Genomic DNA, 27,948 nt, shown 5'->3' with positions numbered 1-27,948 from the left:
ATGACTGGGCCACTCGGGTGGGCATAGTCTCGTTAGGCAGAGGAGCAGGAAGGCTTCCCGGAAGCCCTGTGGGAGGGGGCTGGGAGGGTGGTGAACTCTCCAGATTGATGAAGACAGAGGTCAGGTGGCAAAGGCCAAATCTTTATTGGCCCCAAATAATAGATTTCAGCGCTTCTCCCCTGTGAGCCTCCTCTGAAGGTGGTGGTCATCTCAGCCAGCTGAGTTCCTGAGGTCCCGGAGGCATAAATACAGTTTATTCCTGAAGGTAGAGAGAATGTTACTATCAGATAACACAGCTGGGCATTCCAGCATGCCAGAGAGCTGATGGCCAGAGGTCAGGACATGCCCAAGGCTGGCACTGCTGTTTATCTCCCCTGGAGAGAAAGTGAGACCTCAACCTCTCACCTTACAGCTGGCTTGAGATTTTATTTATTTATTTTGTCTTTTTGCCATTTCTTGAGCCGCTCCCGTGGCATATGGAGGTTCCCAGGCTAGGGGTCTAATCGGAGCTGTAGCTGCCAGCCTACGCCAGAGCCACAGCAATGCGGGATCCGAGCCACATCTGTGACCTACACCACAGCTCATGGCAATGCCGGATCCTTAACCCACTGAGCAAGGCCAGGGATCGAACCCACAACCTCATGGTTCCTAGTCAGATTCATTAACCACTGCGCCACGACCACGACGGGAACACCTGGCTTGAGATTTTAATCACACACGTCCAATAGCAAGTTAAATTCAGCTGTGTCAGTCAGGCTCTCCTAGCTTTCTTTCCTCCATCCCTCCCTCCCTCCTTCCTTCCATCAGATGTCTTTCTTTTTCATTTGGTTTTTTTTTTCTTTTTAGGTCCACACCTGTGGCATGGAGGTTCCTAGGCTAGGGGTCGAATCAGAGTTGCAGCCACCAGCCTATGCCACAGCCACAGCCATGCCAGATCCAAACCACGTCTGCAGCCTACACCATAGCTCACGGCAATGCTGGATCCTTAACCCACTGGGCGAGGCCAGGGATGGAACCTGCGTCCTCATGGTTACTAGTTAGTTCTGTTTCTGCTGAGCCACAACGGGAACTCTGATCAGATGTCTTTCAAAGGTCAATGCCGGGAAGGGGTAGCAAATCAGCTACACGTATGATGTGTGCCTGCTCCAGGGCCAAGGAGCTGGAGGGGACTCTCTCTCCTTAGGTCCTTCCAGTTTCTCTCTTTTGGGGGGTTCCTACAATATAGGAAGGATGTTCAGATGCCAGACAGCTGTTGGAATTTTTAATATTCTGCATCAGTAATTTTATATCAAATGTGCCCAGGTGACTACCTTAGAGAGCCCTGGCTTGAAAAACGGGGTGCTTGAGGTACACCCTCCTGGATCTCAGGAGGATGAACCAATGATGGCAAAGAAACAGAGCTGTGCCTTGGGGTCAGACCTGAGTCCAATCCCACTGCCCCCTGAACTAGCTCAGAGACCTTGGGCAAGTCCCTTCACCTCTCCCGGTCTCAGTTTCCTCTCCCGTAAAGCAAGGGAATGGTTGCTGTGTCGAGCAATTGTTGTCATGTTAAGTGCAGTCTGTGACGCATCCAGGCCACCGTGGATACCTAAATACGGGAAGTTCTGCAGTTCCCGCTGTGGCTCAGTGGGTTAAGAACCTGACTAGGAACCATGAGGATTTGGGTTAGATCCCTGGCCTCATTCAGTGGATTAAGGATCTGGTGTTGCTGTGAACTGTGGTGGTGTAGGTTGCAGACATGGCTCGGATCTGTCGTGGGCTGTGGTTGTGGCCAGCAGCTGCAGCTCCAGTTCGACCCCTAGCCTGGAAGCTTCCATATGCCACGGGTGCAGCCATAAAAAGCAGAAATCAATCAATCAATAAATATGGAAAGTTCCAACCCTTTCTATTCCTTCATTCTCCCCGACCCCCACCCACTTCAATGATGCCAGCAGCCGGCTGGGTGGTGACTCAGCTAGAGTACCTGCAGCCTGTGACGCCTTTGGGTACAAAGCAATCCACAGACCCCCACCCCGTCCTCCGTCACTGGGCTGTGATGGGGGTGGCAGTTGGAGCTCTGGCCTTCCATGCTTCTGAGGCTAAGCTCTGCATATGCTCCCAGCCTTTGGCGATTTATTTTCAAAGCTACCTTTAGGGTTCATTTTAGGGAGAAGAAGGAAATAAAGCAAACTCCAGGCTCCTGTAAGTAGGCACTGCAGTCAAAGGACACACGCAGACCTCCCACAACCTTGAGAAGGCGGTTCTGTTACAGCCCAATTTAGAAGAGGAAATTGAGGTACAGAGAGCTTCCGGCACACAGCTGGTAGGTGGCATCACATGGAAATGCACATCTGTGTGTCTGACCCCAATGCCTCCGTCTCTTCCATCAGCCACCTGGCCTAGAGCCCCTGAATAAAAACAGGGCCTGGCTGCTTGGACTCAGCGAGCCACCTCCAATAGGAAGAGTCCACCCACCCTTGCTGCCTTCCTGCATTTATCGTAAAGAGGGCCAGTGGGCTGTGGGGTCACCCAGTCGGCTAAGGGCTGCTCTCCCACCCTGATCTCCAACACGCCCCATTCAGCTACCTCAATGTCCTGGTTTTAAAGACAATTGTCATCGAGAACTTTGTATGTAAGAACATACATGTCAATAATTACCTTAAATGTAAATGGACTAAATGCTCCAACCAAAAGACACAGACTGGCTGAATGGATACAAAAACAAGACCCATGGAGGTCCCGTTGTGGTGCAGTGGTTAACGAATCCGACTAGGAACCATGAGGTTGCAGGTTCCATCCCTGGCCTTGCGCAGCGGGTTAAGGATCCGGCATTGCCGTGAGCTGTGGTGTAGGTTGCAGATGCGGCTCGGATCCTGCGTGGCTGTGGCTCTGGTGTAGGCCGGTGGCTACAGCTCCAATTCGACCCCTAGCCTGGGAACCTCCATATGCCGTGGGAGCGGCCCAATAAATGGCAAAAAGACAAAACAACAACAACAACGACAAAAACAAGACCCATATATATGCTGTATAAAGATGTGGTGTGCACACCACACACTCACACACACACACACACACACACCCACACCCACTCACACACACACACCATGAAATATTACTCAGCCATAAAAAGGAATAAAATAATGCCTTTTGCAGCAACATGGATGGGCCCTAGAGATACTAAGGAAGTTAGACAGTGAAAAACAAACATCACATGATATCATTTACATGTGGAATCTAAAAAAAAGATACAAATGGATTTATTGCAGAACAGAAACAGACTCACAGATTTTGTAAACAAACTTATGGTTACCAAAGGAGACAGGTGGGGGAGGGGGAGGGGTGAAATGGGACACATGCCCACTGTGTATTGAATGACTGGCCAATGGGGACCTGCTGTACAGTACAGGGAACTCTACCCAATCAATATTCTGTGATAATCTACATGGGAAAAGAATTGACGGGTGTATATGTGTAACTGAATCACTTTGTTGTACAGCAGAAACTACCACAACTTCTAAATCAACTATACGCCAATAAAATTTTTCAAAATGAGAAAAAAAAGAACTTTGTATACATTGAACTGTGAAAAAAAGCCCTCCCCAATGCCAGAGCAAAGCAGAAAAAAGATTCTAGAGGGTGAAAGGGGTCTTGATGGGGAGCAAGGCAAAAAGGGTCCAACCATTGCTGGGCTTTCTGTAAAGAACAGGGTGGGGTTTTTATCCTTGCCCGTTTATTCGATTTTATTTTTTTGTTTCTTTAGGGCTACACCTGCTACATATGGAAGCTTCCAGACTAGGGCTCCAAGTGGAGCTGCAGCTGTCAGCTTACACCACAGCCACAGCCACACCAGATCGGAGCTGTGTCTGTGACCTACGCCACAGCTCACGGCAACACCGGATCCTTAACCCCCTGAGAAAGGCCAGGGCTCGAACCTGCATCCTCATGGATACTAGTTGGATTCTTAACCCACTGAGCCACAATGGGAGTCCAGGATTTCTACTGCACTTGGATGGGATTAGTCAGTCCAGATCAGAAGAGGAGCGGGGACGAGAAGAAAGAGAACTAAGCCTCAGCATAAGAGTTCCAGAGCTAAAAGGACCCCTGACTTTATAGGTAGGGCAACAGAGATCGGCCAAGGTCAGAAGTCACAGGCAGGACCCAAACCAGCCGCCCCCATCTGCGAGGACAGCTCTTTTTCCTCATGCCCCATCTCAGCACATGGAGAATCATTCTCCCCACTGACAGGAGGGTTCGCTGTATCTGTCTCGGGATCTCTGGAAACAGAGGGAAGAGCTGGCTCTTTCCCCAAATCAGAGCCCTTTATATGTCTTCCTGAGCTCCCAGAGGTCACCCCTGGCGTCAAGGCTGCCGTCAGCCCTCCATCCACAGATCTCTGTTTCGGTTCCCAGACAAGATTTCCTCCCTCGACTGGCCAGCATCTCCCGCCCGCTGCAGGGCTCCTGGCCCAGTCTCAGCCCACCCAGAACAGATGCCCCAGAATAGCCCAGGGCCGTCTCCCTAGGGCAGAAAATGCCTTCCAAGGAAGCCGAGGCCTTGAGGTTCTAATCCTTTTCTTCCCCACAGACAGCGGTTTCCTTTTTTAGACCATGAACTCAGAGGACGCAGCTCCTTGCCTCGCCCTGAATAGACCGTCTTCCAGGCACAGAATTCCAGGAACCCGCACAGGGGCCGCTGGAGACAACAGCCTTTCAAGGTTGACTGCAGAGGAAGAGCACGCTCCTTGCAGGGGGGCCAGAGCCGGCTCCAAGAATCTGAAAAATTCATCCTGGCAGCAACTTTGGTGCACGCAACCCTGGACCCAAAGGGAATCTTGAGGATTTCCCATAACCCCCCTCAGCCACCTTCAAATCATCCACGCGTTTAGCAAGTGTGTATTGACCACCTACTATGTGTTTAGCTTCTTTGAAGCATTAGAATTTTTGGACAAATCAGAAAAAATAGCCCCCCCCAAAAAAAAATCCATATTTTTAAGAAGGGGATGAGTAAAAGAGACCTCCGTACTATTTTATATATTTATCCAGAGGCAGGAAATAGAGAGCTTTGGTGTTGGAAGGACCTGAGTTTAAACCTGCTCTCTGAATTCTTGTGGTGGCCCAGCGGTTAATGAACTCAACTGGCATCCATGAGCACGTGGGTTCGATCCCTGGCCTCACTCAGTGGGTTAAGGATCTGGCGTTGCCATGAGCTACAGTGTAGATTGCAGACGCAGCTCGGATCCTGCATTGCTGTGGCTGTGGTGTAGGCTGGCAGCTACAGCTCCAATTCGACTCCTAGCCTGGGAACCTCCATCTGCAGCGAGTGCGGCCCTAAAAAGACAAAACAAAAACAAAAAATCCTGCTCTCTTCTCTGAGCTTGGGTGGCTGTTCTAACTTCTCTAAGCCTCAGTTTCCCCAGTGCTAAGGTGGAGGTGAAAATTCCTGCCAATCTTCAGTCGGTTAAATATTGAGGTACCCTATGATTCCGCTAGTCAGCCTGAACCTGGGAGGGAAATGAAAACATATGTCCACACAGAAACTTAAGTATTCACAGCAGCAGTATCATGAATAACCAAAAGGTAGAAACAACTCAGATGCCCATCAAGGGATGACGCGGTAAACAAAACATGCTACATCAATACAAAGCAACCTTATTTGGCATCAAACAGGAATGATATCCTGCTACCTGCTACAACATGAATGAACCTTGAAAACATTATGCAAGTAAAAGAAGCCAATACAAAAAGACCACCTGTTACCTTTCCATTCATAGGAAATGTCCAGAATAGGTGAGTAGATCAGCAGTTGCCCATGGTTGGGGGATGGAAGAATTAAGAGTATGATGGTTAAGGGGTGCAGGGTTTCTTTGGTTTCATAAAAATGTTCCAAAATTGGAGTTTCCGTCGTGGCACGGTGGTTAACGAATCCGACTAGGAACCATGAGGTTGGGGGTTCGATCCCTGGCCTTGCTCAGTGGGTTAAGGATCCGGCGTTGCCGTGAGCTGTGGTGTAGGTCGCAGACATGGCTCGGATCCTGCATTGCTGTAGCTGTGGTGTAGGCTGGCGGCTACAGCTCCCATTGGACCCCCAGCCTGGGAACCTCCATATGCCGAGGGTGCGGCCCTAGAAAAGGCAAAAAGACAAAAAAAAAAAAGTTCCAAAATTGATTATGCTGAGGGAGCCACAACTCTGTGAACATACTGAAAACCACTGACTTGTACACTTTGAATGGGTGGGTTTTATGGTGTATGAGCTATATCTCAATAAAGCTATAAAACAAATTCCTACCACACAGGGCTCTCGGAGGATTGAATGACCTAAGTATACAATGTACCTCATATAGCATCTGGTATTTGGTAGATAGTCCGTGGATGCTTTTATTCTTTTGATAATCCTTAATAGGCTGGTTTTCACAAAAGCTAAAAATTGAGTCTGCTGTCCACACAGGATTGCCATAACTTTTTCTTTTTTTCTTTTTTTTTTTTTTTTAGGGCCACACCTGTGGCATATGGAAGTTCCCAGGCTAGGTGCTGAATCAGAGCTATAGCAGCTGGCCTACACCAGAGCCACAGCTACGCCAGACTGGAGCCACGGCTGTGACCTACATCACAGCTCACACCAACGCCAGGTCCTAAACCCACTGAGCGAGGCCAGGGATTGAACCCAGATCCTCATGGATACTGGTCAGATACCTTTCCACTGAGCCACAACGGGAACTCTCTCGCCATAACGTTTGGTAATTAATCAGTGTTGTGCCTTGAGCAGGTGGTCCTTCCCTGCCCCCAGTTCCAGTGCTACTTTGCCTGTTGAAATCCTGCCTGCATCACAGCCCAGCTCAGAGGCCACCTCTGCAAAGCCTCCAGGTCGGTCCATCTGGAAATTCTGTGGCCTTCAGAGGCAAGCACTTGCCACAGTCTGGCTTGTTTCTGAATTCTTTGTGGTCACTGCCTCTCCATGTGTCCTGCCTCCTGGATTCAGCACCTGGCACGACAGCGTGAGCCTGTAATGACAGGATCTATAGCTCACATGCTCTGTCTCCCCTGGCGTAGCATCTGTAGTGGGCAGAGTTCTCCAATGGTTCTCATAACCTTTGCCCTCTGGTTACAGGGCAAGAGGAACTTCGTAGATATAATTAAGGTTACTAATCAGCTGATCTTAAGATAAAGAGATGGGTGGACCTAACGAATCACGAAGCTCTTCACTGGCAGCAGAAGAGGCAGAGAAGTTCAAAGCAGCCTCTGGGAGCTGAGCACTGTCCCCACCAGGGAGAAAAAATGGGGCTTCAGTGCTTCAAGGAACAGGATTCTGCCAATAACCTGAATGAATTTGGAAACAGGAGTCTTCCTCAGAGCTGCCAGAAAATTGCTCAGCCCAGCCTAGTCCTTGACTTGATTTTGGCCTTGTGAAACCCTAAGCAGAGAACTCAGTTGAATCCACCTGGACTTTTGACCTCCAGGTGATAGAGGTGCTATTTTAAATTGCTACTTCTGTGGCAATTCGTTATGCAACAATAGAAAACAGATACAGCACGTATCTGTGGAGGGACATTTTATCCTCACTTTATAAGTGAGGAGGCCCAACACTTGCCAAGGATGGCACAGCGCATTGGTGGCAGGGCTGCGCCAGAAGCTAGGGCAGAGGATGGCAAATATTATCTGTAAATATCCAGACAGGAGTTCTGTTGCCTCAGTGGGTTAAGGATCTTGTGTTATCACTGCTGGGGCTCTGGGTAACCACTCTGGAGCATATTCGATTCCTGGCCCGGGAGTTTCTGCCTGCTGTGAGTGTGGCCAAAAAACCCCCCCAAAACCAAAGTCCAAACAATTAATACTGTATTAGGCTCTAGGAGCCATATAGTTTCTGCATTCAGGGAAGGGTTTTCTTCCTTTAAGGGTTGGAGAATGTTTTTCACCTGTGAAAAGGGACCTTCTGATTTCTTTCACCTAATTGGCAGTTTTTAAATTTTCTACAATGTCCAGCTGTTTCTTTTATGTGGCAAAGAGGAAGGGAAGGCAGGTGGTTTTACTTTTGTGAGTGTGCTCAGGGCTGGGATGGATGCATGTGTAAAGTCCATTGGGAGCCTGGGAGAGGGACTAGATAATTTTGCTTCGGGACGCCAAGGAGATGTCACCCGGAAAAGGTGACGGGAACCCAAGTTTTCAGGGAAGTGTACCAACGTACCAGGTGAAGTTGGTGAAATGGGAGAGCCTTTGCAGCAGAGGTGTGGCATTGTGCTTGGGACAAGGGGGACAGGAGTTCAGGAGGGGCAAGGGGAGAGTGCAGGAAATGAAGCTCATGTCATTATTCTGGGGGCAACGGGGAGCACAGGTGAGGGACTGATTGGCAGCTCAAGGTGGTGCATCATGCAGGGCAGCCAGTCTGGGGGCAGAGAGGCCAGTGAGCGGTGGGGAGCAGCAGCCCGGGGTGTGGCAAATGAGAAGGGGCCCATGTGGCAAAAAAGGACAAGTACACATGGGTGTGGGAGACTCAGACTGGCGTGGATCTCAGCATTTCCCCTGTACCCCCTACTCCCCACTTATTTTAGCTGCGTGACCCTAAGAAGGTACTTCTCTCTCAGCCTTGATGAATGAGCCGAGGTGACACATGGGAAAAGCACTAGCCAGTAAGTGGGAATAAACACTAATCCCCTCCCCCACATGGGAGGCAGAAGCTGGTGACCGACTTTCTGTTCTGAGTTTCCCAGTGGTGCCAGGGAAAGCCTGAGGCCGATGGTTCAGAAAGGCTCTGCAAGTATTCCCAAGCCTGCATGGTCCCCGCAGTGCCTGGGCATCATGGCAAACTCCGAGGCTGGGACCAGAACCCCCCCAAAAGGTGGGGAAGAGAAAGACGGAGCCAGAAGAACAGCCAGATCCCTGGGTTCCGATCAGCACCTACTCCCAGCCCCCTCTGGTCCTGGCCCTCCTGGGTTTGGCTGGGCCCTGAGCCAAGCCATGTCTGGTCCCTGTCCTCAAGGAGGTCACCATCAGGTTGGAGAGGTTCAAAACTAAAGCCATTGTGCACTTGGAGAGCAGAACCCAGGCCAGCTCCTCTCAGATAAGGTCTCATTGAAGCCGTCGTGCTATCCTGGGAAGGAGGCCCCATTGTCTCTATTTTATAGGTAAGGAAACAGCAGCTTAAAGAGAAATATGGCCAGAGTCTTCCGGCCTGGAAGTGGCTGAGTCAGGACAGAAGTCACAACCTGGCCGGCTCCAGGGGCTAAGTGTCCAGCCTGGGCCAGGGGACTCGGGTTCAAGCAGGGTCAGAGGTGTGCCCAGGCCTGGACCTTGACCTCACCAACCTATGACCTATGACCCTGGGCCTATTGACAGGGAGGGGAAAGAAGAGTCTGGATCAGTGAGGCGCCTTCCCAGATGCCTACCCCTGCAGGAGGGAGTGGGGCTGATGGCTTCACGGCTGCCCTCTTGTAGCTCCCGTGAGCAGGCCAACGAGGGCAAGGGGGCTGCTTGTTCCTACCTGGTTTGAGGTCTCCTTGGTCGCTGTTTCCACTTAGCCACCATGAGCTCTTTAGCCGGGCTCCTCTCCAAGCCTCAGTTTTCTGTCCGTAAAATGGGAGCGCTTACACAAACCCACACAGAGTGAAGGTGAAGTGAGGTAACAGGTAAAAGGACCTCGTGGGTCGGAGGAGTCATTGCTCAGAGAACACGAATGCCCTTAAGTGGCGTATTTCCTCGAAGACAAGGAATTTAAGAATCAGAAGCCTGGGCCCCGCCACGACGTGCTCTGTGGCCCTGAGACAGTGGTTTCTCCTCTCTGGGCTTCAGATCTCCTGTGGACAAGCTGCTCTGACCTCTTGCGTCCCCAGGTTGGGAGGGGAGTTGGTCACCAGCACCTTGGTGCGGAGTCCTTGGCCATGGCTGAGGGGAATCTGGCAGTCCCATGCCTTGTCGGGACAGCAGGAAGAGCTCTAAACAAAACTCAGACCCCAGCTGGTTCCGAATTGGCTCCCTTTGACCCAGATGAGGTCGCTGAGGTTTAACGTGCCTGTGACTTTGCCCAGCCTTTGCACATGCTGCTCCTTCAGCCCGGATGGCGCCTCCCCATATTCCTACTTTCTAGAGCTCAGGTGCCCTTCCAGAGCCTTCACACGCACCCAGGCGCACGCAAACACACACACACACACACACAAAGCTCACGCACAGGTTGACCTCCCTCCAGGTGTCTAAATCACCTGTCCACACAACCTGCCTCCAGTGCCCTTGTCAAAGGGGAGCTCTTAAGCTGTACTGCTTAACGCTTTCAGTTCCTGGAGACCTGTGAGTAGGGAGCCTCAGCTCCTTTGACACAGGAGGAAGAAGGTTCAGAGAAGCTAGGTGACATGAGAGAAGCCAGGTGACATGGCAGGGGGAGGCCCTGCTCTCCAGCCCTGCTCTCCTTTCTGGGGGCAGGGGGTGGGGGGTATGTGGGGGGTGCAGTGACTTCCCTCCAGTATTGGCTGGGGATGTGCTTAAAACCTGCCATTATTTCGGAGAACGCCTTTCTCCTTGGGATGTGAGGGCCTGGGGGGCCCCATGAAGGTTGATCTCGGGTTGACTGTTAGGAGAAGAAAAAGCCAGAAACAGCCAGTTGTTAAGGAGTATGCGGTAAACAGGCAAGGCACGTTCCCTCCTTGGGCCTCAGTTTCCCCTCCTGTAAAATGGGAGTGAGGAAGCCTGGGCTCAGGACCCCATAGCCCCCTCCGATTAAGCAGTGATGGCTCTCGGCTCTTCCCCATTCCCAAGTCTGCCCCAGTCGGGTAGTGGGGGCGGGATGGCCGCAGGTTCCCGACAGTTCCAGGGGAGGTTCCCGGTAAGAGCGGTCCCGCCACTCCCCTCGCGCCAGGGAACTCCAACCCTGCCAGCCCTGGTCGCGCTGTCGCTTTAAGGTGGGGCGCGGCACGGGGAGCCGCCCGCGGCCACGCCACCCGGGAGTCTCCGCCGCCGGCGGCAACTGGGAGGGAGGAGAGGGGGGCGGGACACGCCCCCGAGCCCGCGCCCAGGATCCCGGCCGCAGCCCAGCCGGCCAAGCCCGAAGCAGGGGCAGGGGCCAGGCGGCAGCCACCACCGGAGTCGAGGGCGAAGCGCAGCCCCACGCGCCCCTCGGAGCCCCGCGTTGGCTCCCCCGACCCAGTGGATGCCAGAGCTCCTGCGTGGGGAAGCGGGCTCCGCACCCCTCGGCACCCGGTGTGGGCGACGATCAGACGGAGACCCCTGGTCCAGACCCAGAGCTGGAACTTGGTGCGTCTGCAAGCGCGGAGAGTGGGGCTCTGGGGACGGTCGCTTAACCCTGGGCGCCCCGTGAACACCGGAGGGACAGCCCTTCTCAGGTTCGCGGGGCCCTCCAGCCACGATGCCCTCACCCGCGCAGGTCTCACCGGGTTCCACACGCAGGGACTGCGCCTGACCCGGCTGCGCGATGGCTGCGCCCAAGGTGGGTATAAGCTTCCTTCTCAGGGGCATCTCAGCTCCTCCAAACCCAACCCTGCCTGGACCCCGTCCCTTCACCTTGACCATGGGTGGCCTGGTGGGCAGAGTCTGGACACTGTGGTCTCTGCTCTAACTTGCTGGGTGGCTCTGGGGCTCCCAGAGCCTTAGTTTACCAGGTGGTTGCACCGATTTGGAACACTTCTTGTCCCAGTGGTTTAGTTCTTTACAGAGAACTGGCACCTAAAGTTCCCCTGTTGGTAGTACGGACAAGGCCGTATTATTGTGCCCATTTTACAGAGGAGAGAACTGAGGCATGGGGAATCTAGGAAACCGTGTCAGAGCCAGGGTCCATCCTCTCTGTCCAGCTGTGTCCCTGTGCTTCGCAACTTGCCATCTTACCATCTCCGCAGCTCGATCTTCCCTGGGAGGCAGGAATTTGAGCTCAGAGATGTTGGGCAGGCTGATCGCGGTCACAGGACTAACAGAGCGGCCGGGGGTCAGAGGGAGTGATTACAGATGCCCGGAAAGGCCTCCTCTGACTCGTGGGAGGTGGGGCTGACAGCAGCAGAAAGGCTTCTGGGAGGACGTGGTGTTTGGCATGGATGTTGAAGGGGCTGTGAAATGAAGGCCCTGGATGGGGACAGAGGGCTCCCCAGGCAGCGGGAGCAGCAAGTGTAGAGGATCCAGATGGCGGGAGTATGGGTGTGTGGGGTGGGGGTGGGCGGGACTACGACGTTGCTGGAAGGAGGGGGCCAGCGGGCAGTCTGACTGAGCGCCAGATGGGGAGTTGGACGTCTCTGGAACATCTCTGGAATTGGAGAAATTTCCTCCCTGCCCAGGAGTGATGTCCTCCCGAGCAGGGAGCCCTTTCCTCCTCCCCATCGGGGTCCAGGGTACAGTAGTGTAAGGGGGAGTGAACTGCCTAAAGAGCCCTCTCTGAAGTGGGTCAGGGGAATCCTGGGCCAGGACCCCTGCTGATAAGCTGTCAGAGCCCAGATCTGTGATAACAGCGACATCACTGCACAGCAGAGCAGGCTGTCCTTCATCCAGTGGATGGTGACACCCCCCTCCTCCCAGGGGTGGCAGGTTATCCTGTGGCTCTGCCTGTCCATGGGGGTGGGGGGTGCCCAGGGAGGAAGGGAGACTCACATAGAAGGAGACAACACGACATCCAGTGAGAACATATGAAGGGCGACTGGGCCCTTAGTAATAAGGGGGCTTGACTGAATTCCGGGAGCAGAGTCAGGAAGGAGGGCAGAGCCTTCTAGAAAGTGCAAACTGCCTGAGCTGCAGACTCACAAGTGCATCTATTCACAGCATGGTCTCAACTTCATACATTGAAAAATACAGATCAATCTAGCTGTATACACATATGGGGATTTGGGTCAGACTAGACCGGGGTTCGAATTTGGCACTGACCTTGGACAAGCTGTCCCCCTCAGCTCCAGTGTCCTCCCAACACAATGCTCCTGTGAGGATTAAGTCAGGGGACACCTGTAAAGTGCTGGGCATGGTCCCTGCAAATGCCCAGTGCACATCTCCTGCTGCCATCACTGTGCAGGCCGAGGGAGGATTGGAAAGGAAACATCCACATCCACATTCAGATCATGCTCATCTCTCAGGGGCAGCATTAATGATGATTCATCCTTTGCATTTTTGGGGGGCCATGCTCACGGCATGTGGAAGTTCCTGGGCCAGAGATCAAACCTGCGCCACAGGAGTGACCCAAGCTGCTGCAGTGGCAATGCCAGATCCCTAACCAGCTGTGCTGTGCCACAGGAGAATTTCTCCTATTTTGCATGTTTATTCTCTTCTATGGTGTTCTCTTTTTCTCCACAATGAGCAACTATTGCTTTTATAGAAATTTAAAAGCATCATAAATTACCTTCTGATGAGTGAATTCTGCAAGTGTTGAGAGACAGCTGTATCCAGCTTTGGGCCAAGTCTTTCACCTTTCTGGGTTCAATCTCCTCATTTGCAAAACAGAAATGCCTTTCCCTCCCTTGACCACCTGTCCCAGTCTGGTGAGTCAGGAGTTCCCGTTGTGGCTCAGCAGGTTACCAACCCAATTAGGTATCCATTTCACAGAGGAGGAAACTGAGTCACAGAGAAGTCAAACAGCCCCTCCGAGGTTGTGACCTCCGGTGGAGGAGGACTAAGCCCCGGTCTCCAGTGCCCAGCAGGCCTCTCACATGGCCTGTTTCCTCTTCTCTCTCCTTCTCTGTGTCCAGACATGTGACCGGGACCGCGTGGCCTCCACCCTGCGCTACTGCATGACAGTCAGCGGCACGGTGGTTCTGGTGGCCGGGACGCTCTGCTTCGCCTGGTGGAGTGAAGGAGATGCAGCTGCTCAGCCCAGCCAGCCGGTCCCGCCCGCCAGACGCCCTGTGCCAGAGGCCCCGGGTCCCCTGCTCAGGTCGGTCAGCTTCTTCTGCTGCGGCGCTGGTGGGCTGCTGCTGCTCTTTGGCCTGCTGTGGTCTATCAAGGCCCACACCCGGGGGCCACCTCGATGGGACCCCTATCACCTCTCCAGAGACCTGTACTACCTCACTGTGGAGCCTTCAGAGAAGGAGAGCAGCAGGTCAGCAGGGCTGGGTGGGGGCCTCAGGTAGGGGCACTGTCACATCATCAGGCGTTTACTCAGCAAACTTGCACAGAATTTCCCCTCTGAACCAGGCCCTGCCTATGTCCTGGGGTCTTGGGGGCTGATCAGCACAGTCCTAGAGGAGTTTAAAGTCCCATGGCAGAGGCAGACTTTGACAACTCAGAGTAGTTAAAGTTGTGAAAGAGGGGTAGATGTGGAGACATAGAAAAATCTAGGGAGGCTTCCTGGAGGAGGTGGTAGTGGCATTCGGCAAGGTATGGGGCAGAGGAGGGTAGAGGTTAAGAGTTCACTCACCTTTGAACTCTGTTGTGGCTCAGCAGTAATGAACCTGACTAGTATCCATGAGACGCAGGTTTGATCCCTGGCCTTGCTCAGTGGGTGAAGGATCTGGCGTTGCTGTGAGCTGTGGTGTAGGTCGCACATGCAGCTCAGATCTTGAGCTGCTGCGGCTGCGGTATAGGCCGGCAGCTGTAGCTCTGATTCAATCTCTAGCCTGGGCACTTACATATGCTGCTAGTGTGGCCATACAAAAAAAAAAAAAAACAACTCACTCACAGGAGTCAAATCCATTGGGATCCTCTCCTGGTTCTGCCACTAACTAGCCATGGAACTTTGAGAAGATTGTGCAACCCCACTGAGCCTCAGTCTGCTCATCTGAAATACGAATAGCAAATGCCTGTATAGTGCTTACCGTGGGCCTGACTCTGCTCTGAGTGCTTTCCTTGTATTTACTCATCTAGTCCTTAGAGCAGCCTGTGCAGTGGGTATTGTTATTAACTCCATTTACAGATGAGGAAACGGAGGCAGCCTGACATGAAGTGACTCGCCCAAGGTCATCCAGCTGGTGTGTGTCAGAGCCAGGAGTCTGCTCTCACCCACGCCCTACCTCAGGGGGACAGGGGAGAGAATTACACGAGATGATGTATGTGAAGAACTCAGTCCAGGGCTGGGCACATAGTAGGTGCACAACACATGCCGACTTGCCCTCAAGTGGATGAGGTGTCGAGAGGCTTTTGAGGCCGGCAGAAGAGCATGTGCAAAGTTATGGGGTGGGGTGGGGCATGGAGACAAAATCATGCATTTAGATAATATTTCTCAACCTTTTTTTTCATTATCAGTCCCTCTAAGGAGACTTTTTAAGGTATTTTTTTCTTAATACTCCCCCATGAAATGTTACTAACACAGATATAGTGTATATTTGGTCTATGTGTATATCTGTGCTTTATATACACAGAGAATTAGCAAGATTCCAAGCACCAGTTTCTGCCCTGTTAAAAGAAAAATTGTTTTGCCCTGTTGAGAATGGATGTATCTTACAGGCAGTGATTATGTACTTAATCATTCACCAAATATTGGCTGTGCCTACACATCAGGGGCCTGCAGACACCTTCCCCAGACCTGCCCACCTGCAGGGTGAGAATTACTGTTGCCTCTTAAGGAAAAAGAGAGAGGCGGTTACGCAGATAGAAAGGTGGCAGGGCCTGCTGGCTGGGCACGGGGCATTCCCTGCACCAGTAAGCACTGGATTTGGATGTACTGGGGGCTCAGCCAGACATCTGGGAGCTGGCGTGGGGCCTGGGCTCCCTTTCTCCAGTCGTTAGAGGAAAAACTCATCCCGAGTTAAAGAATGTAACAGGTTAGTCCCTGCTAGTGGCCTGTGACTCACTGAGGTCCCAGACAATCGAATATTCACAGAGGCCCCCTAGGCCAATGGTCAGGCCTTGGTTTGACTCAACTATTAAAGCGATGGGCAGGGCCTCGGAGACTCTCCAGCCAAAACCCTTCACTTCTCAGGTGAGAAATCTGGGTCTCAGAGAGACCAGTCACCTCCCTGGTCACACAGGGAGTTAATGGTCAGCTGGAACCAGGCCAGGCCTGTCCCTCCCCACCCAGCCTGGCCTGAGCACAGAGGGTGGCTGTTGTCTGTACACAAAGCCGTGTTGACCCAACAGGGTCTGGGCCGCAGTGGCATCTGTCAGGTGGGGCCACTTAGTTTTCATTTCCAGCCAGGCCAGGGAGGAACCCACCCAGGAGACCGACCACAGGGTGCTCATGGCCCATCAGGTTTGGAGATCAAGTCTTAGATTCAGAGCTGGGGCTGGATGCTGGGGAGGCTGCTTCTGCTAACGGCTCTTTCTTGTCCCTGGTGCTGGGCCAGGCCGGCAGTGTTGCTGAGAGCCCAGCATCTGGCCCCTATGGGGAGGCCCCTCAGCTGCCCTGGCGCCCAGACGCCTTGCTCTCTGCAAGTAAATTCAGGTCGGAGACAAAGGCCTTCTAGGCTGATGGCTTGGGCAGCTCCATTTCCCTCTTGGGGCCTCAGTTTCCCCAATAATTCATCTACTTATTCTTTTTTTTTGGCCATGCCCGCAGCATGTCAAAGTTCCCAGGCCAGGGATTGAACCTCCACCATAGTAGCGACCCATGCCACAACAGTGACAACACTGGATCCTTACCCACTAAGCCACCAGGAAACTCCATCCTCTACTTACCCTTTTATGCATTTCACCAACATTTACTGAGTACCTACAGTGTGCTGGGTCCCATACTGGGCACTGACAATGTAGCAATGGGCAAAACAGACACAATCCCTGTGAGGTGTTGGGATGAGAGGCCTCCTGGGCCCCTGTCCTCAATGAGCTGAGAAAGCATGGGTCTAGTCAGACATGAGGCTGTCAGTGTCTGCTCTTTATTTTCTTTATTTTATTTTATTTTATTTGTCTTTTTGCCTTTTCTAGGGCCGCTCCCTCGGTATTGGAGGTTCCCAGGCTAGGGGTCCAATCGGAGCTGTAGCCGCCGGCCTAGCCAGAGCCACAGCAATGAGGGATCCGAGCTGCATCTGCGACCTACACCACAGCTCACAGCAATGCCAGATCCTTAACCCACTGAGCGAGGCCAGGGATCGAACCTGCCACCTCATGGTTCCTAGTCGGATTCATCAACCACTGAGCCACGATGGGAACTCCAGCTCTTTATTTTCTAAACTGTGTGTCCTTGAACCTATTACTTAGTTTCTCTGAGCCATGACTAGTTCTTCCTCTGTCAATCCTGGAATTTTCTCTGGGTTTGCTGTTAGGCTCAGATGAAATGATAGATGCACAGGTGTGCTCAGTGCAAAATTCGCTGCTCCTCCTGTGCTTTTATGACACAATGTACTCTTATGCCCACTGATTTGAGCCTCACTGCTTATGAGGCATGTAAGGATTAGGCCCATTTTACAGATAAGAAAGCTGAGGTGCACAAGATGAGGGGCCGGGGGGAAGGGACAGGTGTGATGGGTGGAGCTGGCTGGAGTTTTGAAAGCGGACAGAGCTGGGGCCTTGCCGCCTAGGTGACGCTCGGCCTTCACTCACCTGTGCCATGGCTGAGGGCTGATACCCCAAGCCTTGTCACAAATGTGAAATAAGATTAGAGGGTTTGAGGGAGTTTTGGTTCTGGTTCAGCAGTAATGAACCTGACTAGTATCCATGAGGATGCGGGTTCGATCCCTGGCCTTGCTCAGTGGGTTAAGGATCCGGCCTTGCCATGAGCTGTGGTGTGGGTCGCAGACGCATCTCAAATCTGGCGTGGCTGTGGTGTAGGCAGGCAGCTGCAGCTCCGATTCGACCCCTAGTCTGGGAACTTCCATGTGTCGCAGGTGCAGCTCTAAAAAGACAAAAAGCAAATAAAAAATAAAATAAAATAAAATAAGAGAGTTTGAGTGTTGGGCAAATACTGTTCCATCCCTGGTCCCTTTCCCCCTTCCCTACTGCATTTGCCTGACAGGGCTGAATGGTGGAGGAGCTGGTGCCAGGCCCAGATCTCCTGTGCCCACCAGGGTCCAGAGAGTGGGGTGGGCCCCAGGCTTGGTGGAGCTTCCTGTGCATGGGGACCAGAGCGGCCAGCCGGCCCCACATAGCTGGAGGGGGCCACATCCAGAATAGGCCACAGGTATTCTGAAGTGTGCGAAGGGGTAGCCCTGCATGGGGCCTTGTGTACCCCAAGTTTCCAGCCTGTAGACCATGACTGTGGAGACCTGGGGGCCCAGCTGGCTAGGTGAGGTGGCGCAAGGGCCACTCCATGTCTGCCCTCTAAGCAAACTTCCTGCTGAGGGCTGAGCTCACCTGGCAGCTGTGTCCCGCCCTGCCAGCTGTTGCCTGCTGGAGTGGCCCCAGGCATTTCCAAAGTCTGCCTCTGTCTCTTGGGCTTGGAGAAGTAGGGAGCGGCAGGGGTGTGGTTGGGAGGTGGGCAGGGCAGGAGATGCAGGGCTCTGGAAGCCTTATCACCCACAGGTTTCCTGAGGGTTGTCCAAGCATTTTTTCCCTTTCCCTTTCCCTGAATCTATAAAATGGGGATTGTCATCCTCATTTTACAGATGAGGCGAAAGGGGCTCAGAGAGGGTTTGAACATGGCCCAGGTCACACAGCAATTGAACCTAGCTTGCCTGTCTCCAGGAGCAATGGTCTTTGCCTGCCCTCACCTGCAAAGGATGCTGGGAGTCAGAGGAGGGTGAGACCCCTTATCAGCTTCCTTGACCGCAGGGCTCCTGGGCTCCAGAGAAGAGGGTCTGAGAGCAGTTTGCAAAAACCACTGGATCGGAGAGCCCAGATTTGGCTCCTGACTGGTGCCCTCCATCAGACTGGCATATGTGACCCTGGGCATGTGGTTCCTATGGGCTGTGGTTGGCATGGGCTAAGAAGACACATTGCCCAGAGAAGGGCCATGTCCCGGGGGAAGGTGGGTGCTCACCTGAGGGACAGCAGACCCCTGGCGCAGCCCCTCCACCAGCCCTGGAATGATGTCCCCACCAGCCCTAGAGCGATGTCCCCTCCAGACCTCGTCCCCTGAGCAGCCTCCAGCCATCAGCCCTCCCCTGTCTAGACAGGCAGGCCCACTGGTTCCCTGCCGGCTCCAAACGGATGACCTTGGGTAAGTGAGGCCTCTCTGAGCCTGTGCGACACCTGCTGGCAGGAGACCTGTGATGACTTTTGTTCCCCACTCCCCTTACTCACGGAGACCGGAGAGATTTTGTTTCCAGCTCCCATTTACAGAGCATGTGCTAAGTGGCCCCTATTATCTCATTTAATCTTCACCCGGTCCTGTGAAGCAGGTATGGTTATTATCTCCATTTTACAGGTGGGGAAACTACGGCCAGATGAATAGAGTTCCTGACCCGTGATCTCCCACCAAGAACGTGGCTGAGCTGGGAGTTGAACCAGCCAGGGCTGACTCATAACCAGGCCTCGAGCCACTTGGGGGGGGCAGGGACATTCAAGGTCACATCGTCAGCTCCTGTATCTGGCGGCATCTTCCCAAAGCAGAAATAGCCCAGACGTCGAAGCCATGACACTCCCACCCCAGGGTCCCAGGAAGGGAGAGCACACCCAGAGGTGACCCACTAGAGCCAGCCTCTTTCCTATCAGCATTGGTGTGGCCCGGATGCAAGTGACCTGTTGTTGGAATCTAGCCTGCAGAGCCTGGTCAGAGGAGCCTCAGAGGATCTGGTCTCAGCCTCCCGTCCCTGCAGGGTGGTTCATTTAGGGGAGGTGGGAGCAAGTCACAGGAAAGCCAAGCTGGTCAGAGATAAATGTGGTTGACATGACAGGTAGTGAGCTCTCCCTCTCTGGAGGTATGCAACAAGAAGGGATCACTTGGCAGACTTACCATATCGGGGCCTCCAGCATGTAGACAGGCAGAGGAACTGAGGTCTCCCATCCTGCCCTGAGCATCCCCAACTCCAGATCTGGTAAGGGAGAAAACAAGCTAAATCCTTCTTCCCAAGGATCATCACTCAGTCTTTCAACAAACACCCCCAAGCATCAATCCCTGGACACTCAAAGTCAATCCTGGCCTAGGGGACAGCCAGGTGGAATTGACCCAAAGAGAGAGGACAGCACTGTGAGAGCCCAGAGCTGGGAGAGGGAGCTTTACTGGGGGAGGTCAGGAGGGGTCCCTGAGGAGGCTCAAAGGACAAGCGGGACTGGCCAGCAGGGAGGGGGTGAGGGCGTGGGAAGGACTTGCCCAGCAGAGAGAACCGAGGGGGCAGAGGGTGTGATGAGCCCACGCGGGAACTGCATGGAGAACTAACTGTAGGCCAGGAGGGTGGCATGGGGCTGAAGTTTGCAGGGGCCAGTTGATGCCAAGCATCAGGTGTGTCAGTGGGGCCCCAGGTAGCCCGCAGAGAGCTTGGACCAGGGCGTGAAGCCGTCTCCCAACCCTGCCTGCCCTGCTCTCTCCATGGAGGGCAATAGGGTTTCACCCCATGCCCGGCTCCCAGCCTCTCTTCTCCTGTCCCTGTAGGACGGTGAGTGTTGCCATCCCTACCTACGAGGAGGCCATGCGCTGCCCACTGGTGGAGGGGCCCCTGACATCACCTGCCCACACCCTGGAGGAAGACCTGGAGCTCAGTGCCTCTGGCGATGCCCTGCTCCGGGCCCAGCCCGCCCTGCCTCCACCCAGCTACGAGAGCCTCATCCTCGCTGCGGACAGCATCTCTGGAGAGACAACACCAGGGGCTGCCAGCTCCTGCCCAAGCCGGGTTCAGACTCCAGGGGAGGCAGTTAAAGGCTCCTAGCTGGCCTGGAAGCTGGAAGCAAGTGATAGGTTTCTTCTGGAGTCTAGTATAGTGCCTGGTACACAGCAGGCACTCCACACATGTTTGCTGCTGAATGCTGTCTTATTTATCTATCGCTGTGTAACGAAGGCTTCATGTAAATCCATTTTATTATCTCTCATGATTCTGTGGGTTGCCTGGGCCTGGCTGGGTGGCTCTTCTGCCCCATGTGATGTTGAGATGCAGTCACCAGGGCTCAGCTGGGCCAGCACGCCCAAGGCGGCAGACTGGCATGGCTGACTGTCAGCTGGGAAATGTTTTTGTGCCGCTGAGAAAACTGGGCCCTGGAGGCAGAGCTGAACTCGGCTCAAGGTAACACACTGAGTTTATAACCGAAAGAACACCGACTCGGAATTCAATCCACCTGGGCGTGGGTTCCACCAGGTACCAGCTCAGTGACCTCGGAGGAGTGACTTTAACCTCCCTCTGCCTCAGTTTCCTCACCTGTAAAATGGGAACTGGGAATGACATGGCACCAGGCCCTGCCTTAGCGAGCTGTGTCACCAGGATTAAATGAGATGATAGCAGGTGACAGGATGAGATCACGGTGACCCTGAAGGCTCCATGCATCAAACCATAAGTGCAGATTTCTTAGCCCAGCAGCGGTTCTCATAAGTGTGCAGTGATTGTTAGATTTTGTGAGCAGAGGTAACCCCCCTCCAGGGGTCTCTGCTCACATACCTTCTGGGACAGGGAGCTGGAGACCTCTTCTTGTATTCGAGATGTGGCAGAAATGTCTGCTTTCAGAATGTCATACGCCATTCACAGGTGAGAAAACCAGCCCAGAGAGGTTACATAACCTTCTGAGGGTCACTCAGCAAGCAGGAGCTCAAAGTCCCGGGGCTCAGTCCTGGGCCAGGCTCTCTGCTGTCGTTTTCACATCTTCAAAGCCTCTGCTACAGCTGGAGTCCCCACTTAACAGGTGTGGAAGCAGCCTCACAGACATAAAGTCACAGAGAATAAAGATTTTTCATATAAATAAAGGTGGATTTTTTTTTGGGGGGGGGGTGTTGGTTTTTGGCTGCAGCAGGCAGAGGTTCTTGAGTCAGGATTAAACCCCTGCCACAGCAGCGACCCAAGCCACAACAGTGACAACGCAGGCTGCTTAGCCCACTGAGCCACGAGAAAACGCTATAAATCGAGGTATTTCCCTTCAGACCTGACTGGGCTCAGGCCTCAAATCCTCCCACCGAGGCCTGGACTAGCTGGTCACCTGCCCACCTGCCTCTCGCTGCCTCTGCCAGGGTCCCCTGAAGTCTCTTCAAAGCTCAGCAGCCAGACAGAGTCTGGTCAAATCCAGATCCCTGACGTGCCCACCGGGCTCAAAATCCTGCCTGGTTCCCAGCTCCCTTTGAATAATAAAGCCCTAGTGGAGGACTGCGTGGGTGGGTCTAGGTCCCTCCCCTGCTCTCTGCTAGAGTTGGGCCCCCTGTGAGTCTTTGCTCTTTCAGAAGCGCTTCTTCTCTTTCCAGAAGCTCCTTCCTGGGCTCTCTCCGCACCCGCCCTGGCATCTTTGTCCTTCTCTTCAAGATGCCATCCTGGACCACTCTGAGGAAGCTGTTATCCCACCCAGGCACCCGCACTCCCAGCCTCCTTCCTGCTCCACTTTTTAACTAACGCCTGTTCACCATCTAACAGTTTACCTTTTTATTTATTTATTTATTTACTTACTTATTTATTTTTTAGGGCCACCCCTGCAGCATACAGAAGTTCCTAGGCTGGCCTATACCACAGCCACAGCCATACCGGATCTGAGCCTTGTCTGTGACCTACACCACAGCTTACCACAATGCCAGATCCTAAACCCACGGAGCAAGGTCTGGGATCGAACCCAAATTCTCATGGATACTCGTTGGGTTCCTTTCCGCTGAACACAACGGGAACTTCCATTTCACCTTTTTAAATTTTGGTGTTTTGTTCACTTATTGCATGTTTCTCCCCACCAATAAGCTCTCTGAGACCAGCATTTTTTGTTTCTCTTTTACGTTTATATCCCTAAAGCCTAGAAGTGGTGCCTGGCCCGTGGAAGAAGCTCCATAGATATTCGTTTGACTGCAAGAATGAATCCATCAATACCTGCCAGCTCTCATGACCCTTCCTGAGCCTTCTCTCAGCCGCCTGAGCCAGATCCTGTGGCTCTTCTGCAATCCTCTCCCTCCCCCATCGCCAAATCCTGGTTCCCCATCCTGAGCCCCTTCTCTTTTTTTTTTTTTTTTTGACTTTTTGCCATTTTCTTGGGCCGCTCTGGGGCATATGGAGGTTCCCAGGCTAGGAGTCTAATCGGAGCTGTAGCCACCAGCCTATGCCAGAGCCACAGCAATGCTGGATCCGAGCCACGTCTGCAACCTATATCACAGCTCACGGCAACGCCGGATCGTTAACCCACTGAGCAAGGGCAGGGATCAAACCTGCAACCTCATGGTTCCTAGTCGGATTCGTTAACCACTGCGCCACGACGGGAACTCCCCTGAGCCCTTTCTCTTCCTCTCCATCTCCCCTGTGTGTGTCCCACACTTCCTGCGATGATGGAGATGCAGGCTTGAATTCTGCCTTGGCCCTGACAGTTCCGTGTGATCTGGAGATGCTCACACACACATGCGCACACACACCCACACACCTGCTGTCTATGTGCACGGGGGGGGGGGGATTTCTTTGGGGGAGGCGCGAGGGGGAGGTTATCAGGCCTCTGAAGTTCCCAAGGGGTTAATGGGATCCCAGGCTGGGCAGCAAAGCCCGGCTTCCCTCCTACCTCCCAACTGAGGAATTCCCTCCAGGCAGGGGAGTTAATGAGTGGCAGGGGTGAGGTACCACCTTGGCCAGGCAGGAGCTGGAAGGGGCAGGGCTAGAAAAACCTTTTCTGCTTTCGCCTCTCTGTCAGCTCTTCCGTGTCCCAACTGGAAGCCACCAGGAGGGGTAGTGACTTGCTCAAGGTCACCAGCTCCCTCCCTAGAGCCTGAGCCAGAGCCACAGAGCCAGTTGCCTGACAAGCCAAGGTCCCTTCTGAGCCACAGCTGCCTGACTGTGAACTGGGAAGGCACCAGCCCCCAAGGCTGGTCTGTCCCTCCAGCCCCCAGGAGACACGGGGATGCGTCTTGGTCTCTTTTTCTTCTGGGCCTGGCTGACCAGTTTCTTCACCCAGAACTCACAGCTCACATCTGAGGCACACCAGCAGGTTAGGACATCAGGGAGCCTCTGGGCTCAGGCCTCTCCTGGGCTTTTCCCAGGCCACCACCCCCCCCCACCCCGCCGTTTCCCTCTGGGTGGGCCCCTGGGGCTCTCTACCTCAAATGGGTTGGAAATTTCCAAGTCAGGAATTCTTTGGCCCCCTCCCCAGCCCCCAGCAAATAATTCCTCTTTAAAATGTGTTCATTTTGGAAATTCCCGTGGTGGCTCAGAGGGTTAAGAATGCTGCCGTATCCATGAGGATGTGGGCTTGATTCCTGGCTTTGCTTGATGGGTTAAGGATCCAGTGTTGAAACAAGCTGCCGTGTAGGTCACAGATGAGGCTCGGATCCTTTGTTACCATGGCTACGGCACAGGCCAGCAGCTGCAGCTCTGATTCAACTACTGGCCTGGGAACTTGCATATGCCTCGGATGAAGCCCTAAAAAAAAAAAAAAAAAAGAGAGAGAGAGAGAGAGAGAGAAAACCAAAGTCTTCATTTTACTCTCTCTCTCCTTAGGTGTCTGCTAGCATCTGGCAGCCACTGCTCACTTCCACCCTTTCCTCTTGCTTCTTCCAAGCCGATCTCAGAACCAGAGAAAATTAAAAAGCCCCAACCATGTCACCCCTGCATGACCCCCTTGGAGGCTCCCCATTGGCCTCTGAAAGGTGTCAGCTACCTCAGCCCGACCCCAGGAGCTCTCCCACCCGGGCCTCCTCTCTTCCTCCTCCTCTGGAACGGAGGGTCATCCCTCCATTCCCAACGATGAATCAAGAGCCGACCAGGCCTAGCTCCTGCAGATACAGCAGGGACTAAAATAAAGCCCCCAGCCCATGGGAGCTGGAGTTCTGGTGGGGGAAGACAGACAAGAGACAGGACAAACAAATGACGTGTACAGTGTGATAGTCGGTAGCGAGTTCTATGGAGAAAAATCAACTGGATAAGGCGGACAGGGAGCAGCGGGCACAGGGACTCTGCCGTGTTAGGCGTCACACCAGAGAAGGTCTTGGGAGGGAGTCGACATTTGGACAGAGACCTGAAGTGGGGGGAGGGAGGGAGCGTCCAGATATCTGGAGGAAGAGCCTTCTAGACAGAGAGAAGAGCAGGTGCAAAGGCCCTGGGGTGCCCATGTGCTCACGGAAGAGCATGGAGCCTGGGCGGCTGGGGTAGAATGAGTGAGGGGAGGTGTGGCAGGAGATTATTACAGACAGCAGATGAAGTGGGCAGCATGGCAAATCATCTAAGGCTTGGTAGGCCATTTTAAGTCTTTTATTTTTAGGGCCACGCTGGTGGCCTGCAGCATATGGAAGTTCCCAGGCTAGGGGTTGAATCGGAGCTGCAGCTGCCAGCCTACACCACAGCCCCAGACATGTGGGACTGAGCCGTGTCTGTGACCTATGCCACAGCTCACAGCAATGTCATATCCTTAACCCACTGAGCGAGGCCAGGGATCGAACCTGAGTCCTCATGGATGCTAGTCGGGTTTGTAACTGCCGAGCCACCATGGGAGGAACTTCCAGTCATTTTATGTCTTGGCTTTTACTCTGATAGGCCAGGAACCCATTCCATGGTTCTGAGTAGGGGAGTGACAGGGTCTGACCTGGCATTTGGGTTGGAAAGAGGCTTCAGACAGCGAGGGTAGAAGCAGAGACCATTTAGGGGGACAGACATGATGGTTTCCAGACCAGTGACGAGCAGCAATGGGGGCTGAGAAGTAACTGGATTTTTCTGCCTCAGAAGTGGTGGAGCCAACAGGATGCAGGTGTGAGAGAGGAGGAGGAGGACCAGGAAATCCAGGTGGGGCAGGTAGGGGAGGGAGGGGAGAGTATGCAGTGTGGGGGCGAGTGTTCACACAGGATTTAGACTTTTACCTCCAGCCATGCGTCAGTGCTCACTTGCTGCTGGGCCTTTGCACATGCTGCTCTCTTTGCCTGAACGGCTTTTCCTGTCCTAATAGAACTTCAGCTGGCTTCTCGAGAATCCCTCCTATGAATCTGTCCCTTCATTCCTCCGCCCTCCTCCTTCTCTTCCTCTCTCTGCTTTGTGCATATGCTGGACCCCAGGTATATCTCAGAGCCTTCACCATATTCTGTCCCAGAAGGTAGGACCAATTACCATCACGCTGAAAATCCCTGTTTATCACACATCTTACACCTCAGAGTATCCTGCACACACTAGCTGCTCCACAAGAGACTGGCTGGGGGCCTGGTTCTGCTATTTACAGGTTCTGCGACTTGGGCCACTCACCTTGCAGCCAGGAGCCTTGGTTTCCGCGTCTTGCAAAAGGGCGTGATCTTTCCGGGACGCTGAAGGCTGTAGACAGGAAGAAAACAGTGGTGAGCGCGCCCTCTGCTGGAAGATGGCAGACCCCGCAACCACGCCTCCCACTCCACCCGCTTTGCAGGGGAAGAAGGCAGCGGCAGGTGCGAGGCGAGTGAGGACACCAACTGAGCGCCGAACGCACGTGTTCCCACTTGACCTTCACCGAGGCTCTGTGGAAGAGGTTACATTAGATCCATCTTATCGAGCTCCTTGTCCCAGAGCTTCTTACTTGCCATATCCCGCCTCTGCCCCCCATCATTTTTTTTAAGGCAAAAGGGGCAAAGGAGAAGAAAGAAAAAGTGGAGAGACGTGGAGCGTGCACGGGTGGCCAGGAAACCTTTTTTTTTTTTTTTTGGCATTTCTTGGGCCGCTCCCGCGGCTTACGGAGGTTTCCAGGCTAGGGGTCGAATCAGAGTTGTAGCTGCTGGCCTACACCACAGCCACACAGCAACATCAGATCTGAGCCTCATCTGAGGCCTACACCAGAGCTCATGGCAACACCGTATCCTTAACCCACTGAGCGAGGCCAGGGATCAAACTGGCAACCTCGCGGTTCCTAGTCGGATTCGTTAACCACCGAGCCACGACGGGAACTCCCCCAGGGGATCTTTTAAGAAAGGCTAAGGACTAGATCCATCTATAGTGGGACTGCGGCTGTGTGAGTCCCAGTTCCCGCTCAGCCCGGACTCAGTTTGGTCAGTCCTTGCCACTCCCCGGGCTGGGCTTCCTCTCCTGTGAAATAACCACGATAACCCTTTCCTGGGTACCCTCCCCGGGTCGTGGGGCTCAGGCTAGACCCCGAGAGGGTGTGAAAGCGTCTTGCTAGGTGAGTGCTACGATAGCCACCAGGGGGCGCGAGAGGCCCCTGCCCAAGATCCGTTCCGCCCTGGACATGGGCTCCAGGACCAGACAGGTTGAGGCCCCTCTGAACCCAGGTCTCCTTTTCTGGGGGGGGAGGGGGGCGTCGTTTCCCTTCTCTGGGCCTGTATAAGGTGATGATAACAGATGTTTGCCTGGAGGGTCCTGGTTTGTTAAGAATCCCAGGTTACAAAGCATTTTCCCCTCCATTATGTCACTTCCCTGCACAACCCCTGCCTAATACCACTTTCCACCCGAAGATAACAAACCTCAAGCCTAGCACGGAGCCAGCAACCTAAGTTCACTGGGGACCAGACCTGGATGTCACCCGGTGCCTCTCAGCCTTTCTCTGACCCCTCAGCAACCTCTTACTGGGAGGGTCCCCTGAGCTTGTTACAGGGGACCGCCTCTGCACACTCTAAAGTGCCGGATCTGAGGGTGGGTGAAGAAACCGATTCCCAGTGAAAGTTGGGGCAGCGACACCAGGCAGAGGATATGGCCTGAACTCAGGGGTGGTGTCAGGGAACCTGCACAGCCTGTGTCGGGGAGGAGAGGGAGGGTGACAATGACAAAGAGGAAAATCCCCAAACCTACAAAATCAAGATGCCAAACAAAGCCTTTTATCCCTCAGGGGCAAGTCAACCCTGTACAAACTACAAGTTAATGTTTTCCTTTAGAAATACGATCCTATAAGGGAATCTGATTTTTCCCAACAGCCAGTCCCCAGGAGTGAAATTCCACCATCAGAGTGTCATTCTTAGGATGAAGGCATCTTCCTAAGTTAGGAGACAAGGACACTGCTGCCAGCCATTCACACCCTATGGGGGCACTGTGGCGCCAGAGCCTTTCACGGCCGGCTTGTGGCCAGCAGGTCTGGGTGAAGCACAGAGTGTAGGAAGGGGACAGAGGCACTCAGGGAAGCCAGGCCTGGGGATGGCCCTGGTCCTGCGAGTTGCTGTCATTATCCCCACTGCAGTGAGGAGGAAAACTGAGGCACGTGGAGACAGCTTGAT

At 53.6% G+C, this 27,948-nt stretch overlaps 1 protein-coding gene and 1 long non-coding RNA gene across 2 annotated transcripts; one reads left to right on the top strand and one right to left on the bottom strand.

The window, feature by feature from the left end:
• On the bottom strand, positions 1–26,064 carry LOC125132108 (uncharacterized). Its single transcript, XR_007136132.1, has 3 exons — positions 26,003–26,064; positions 19,645–19,723; positions 1–259 (listed from the first exon to the last, which is right to left on the bottom strand). It is a non-coding gene; the product is annotated as an uncharacterized LOC125132108 (long non-coding RNA).
• Positions 10,951–20,714, top strand: TMEM61 (transmembrane protein 61). Its single transcript, XM_047788963.1, has 4 exons — positions 10,951–11,210; positions 11,341–11,403; positions 13,631–13,980; positions 20,281–20,714. The coding sequence occupies exons 2-4, from the start codon at positions 11,389–11,391 to the stop codon at positions 20,552–20,554; spliced, it is 639 nt and encodes a 212-aa protein (XP_047644919.1). The 5' UTR covers positions 10,951–11,210; positions 11,341–11,388; the 3' UTR covers positions 20,555–20,714.
• Positions 26,065–27,948: the final 1,884 nt, after the last annotated feature.

The sequence above is a fragment of the Phacochoerus africanus genome, chromosome 8, assembly GCF_016906955.1.
Source record: "Phacochoerus africanus isolate WHEZ1 chromosome 8, ROS_Pafr_v1, whole genome shotgun sequence".
NCBI lineage: Eukaryota > Metazoa > Chordata > Mammalia > Artiodactyla > Suidae > Phacochoerus > Phacochoerus africanus.
This window is presented reverse-complemented; position numbering and strand designations above follow the sequence as displayed.

Bases quoted from the DNA above. Each gene is read 5' to 3' on its own strand.
- TMEM61 (XM_047788963.1), top strand. The intron at 13,981-20,280 runs GTCAGCAGGGCT...CTGTCCCTGTAG, and splicing joins TCAGAGAAGGAGAGCAGCAG to GACGGTGAGTGTTGCCATCC.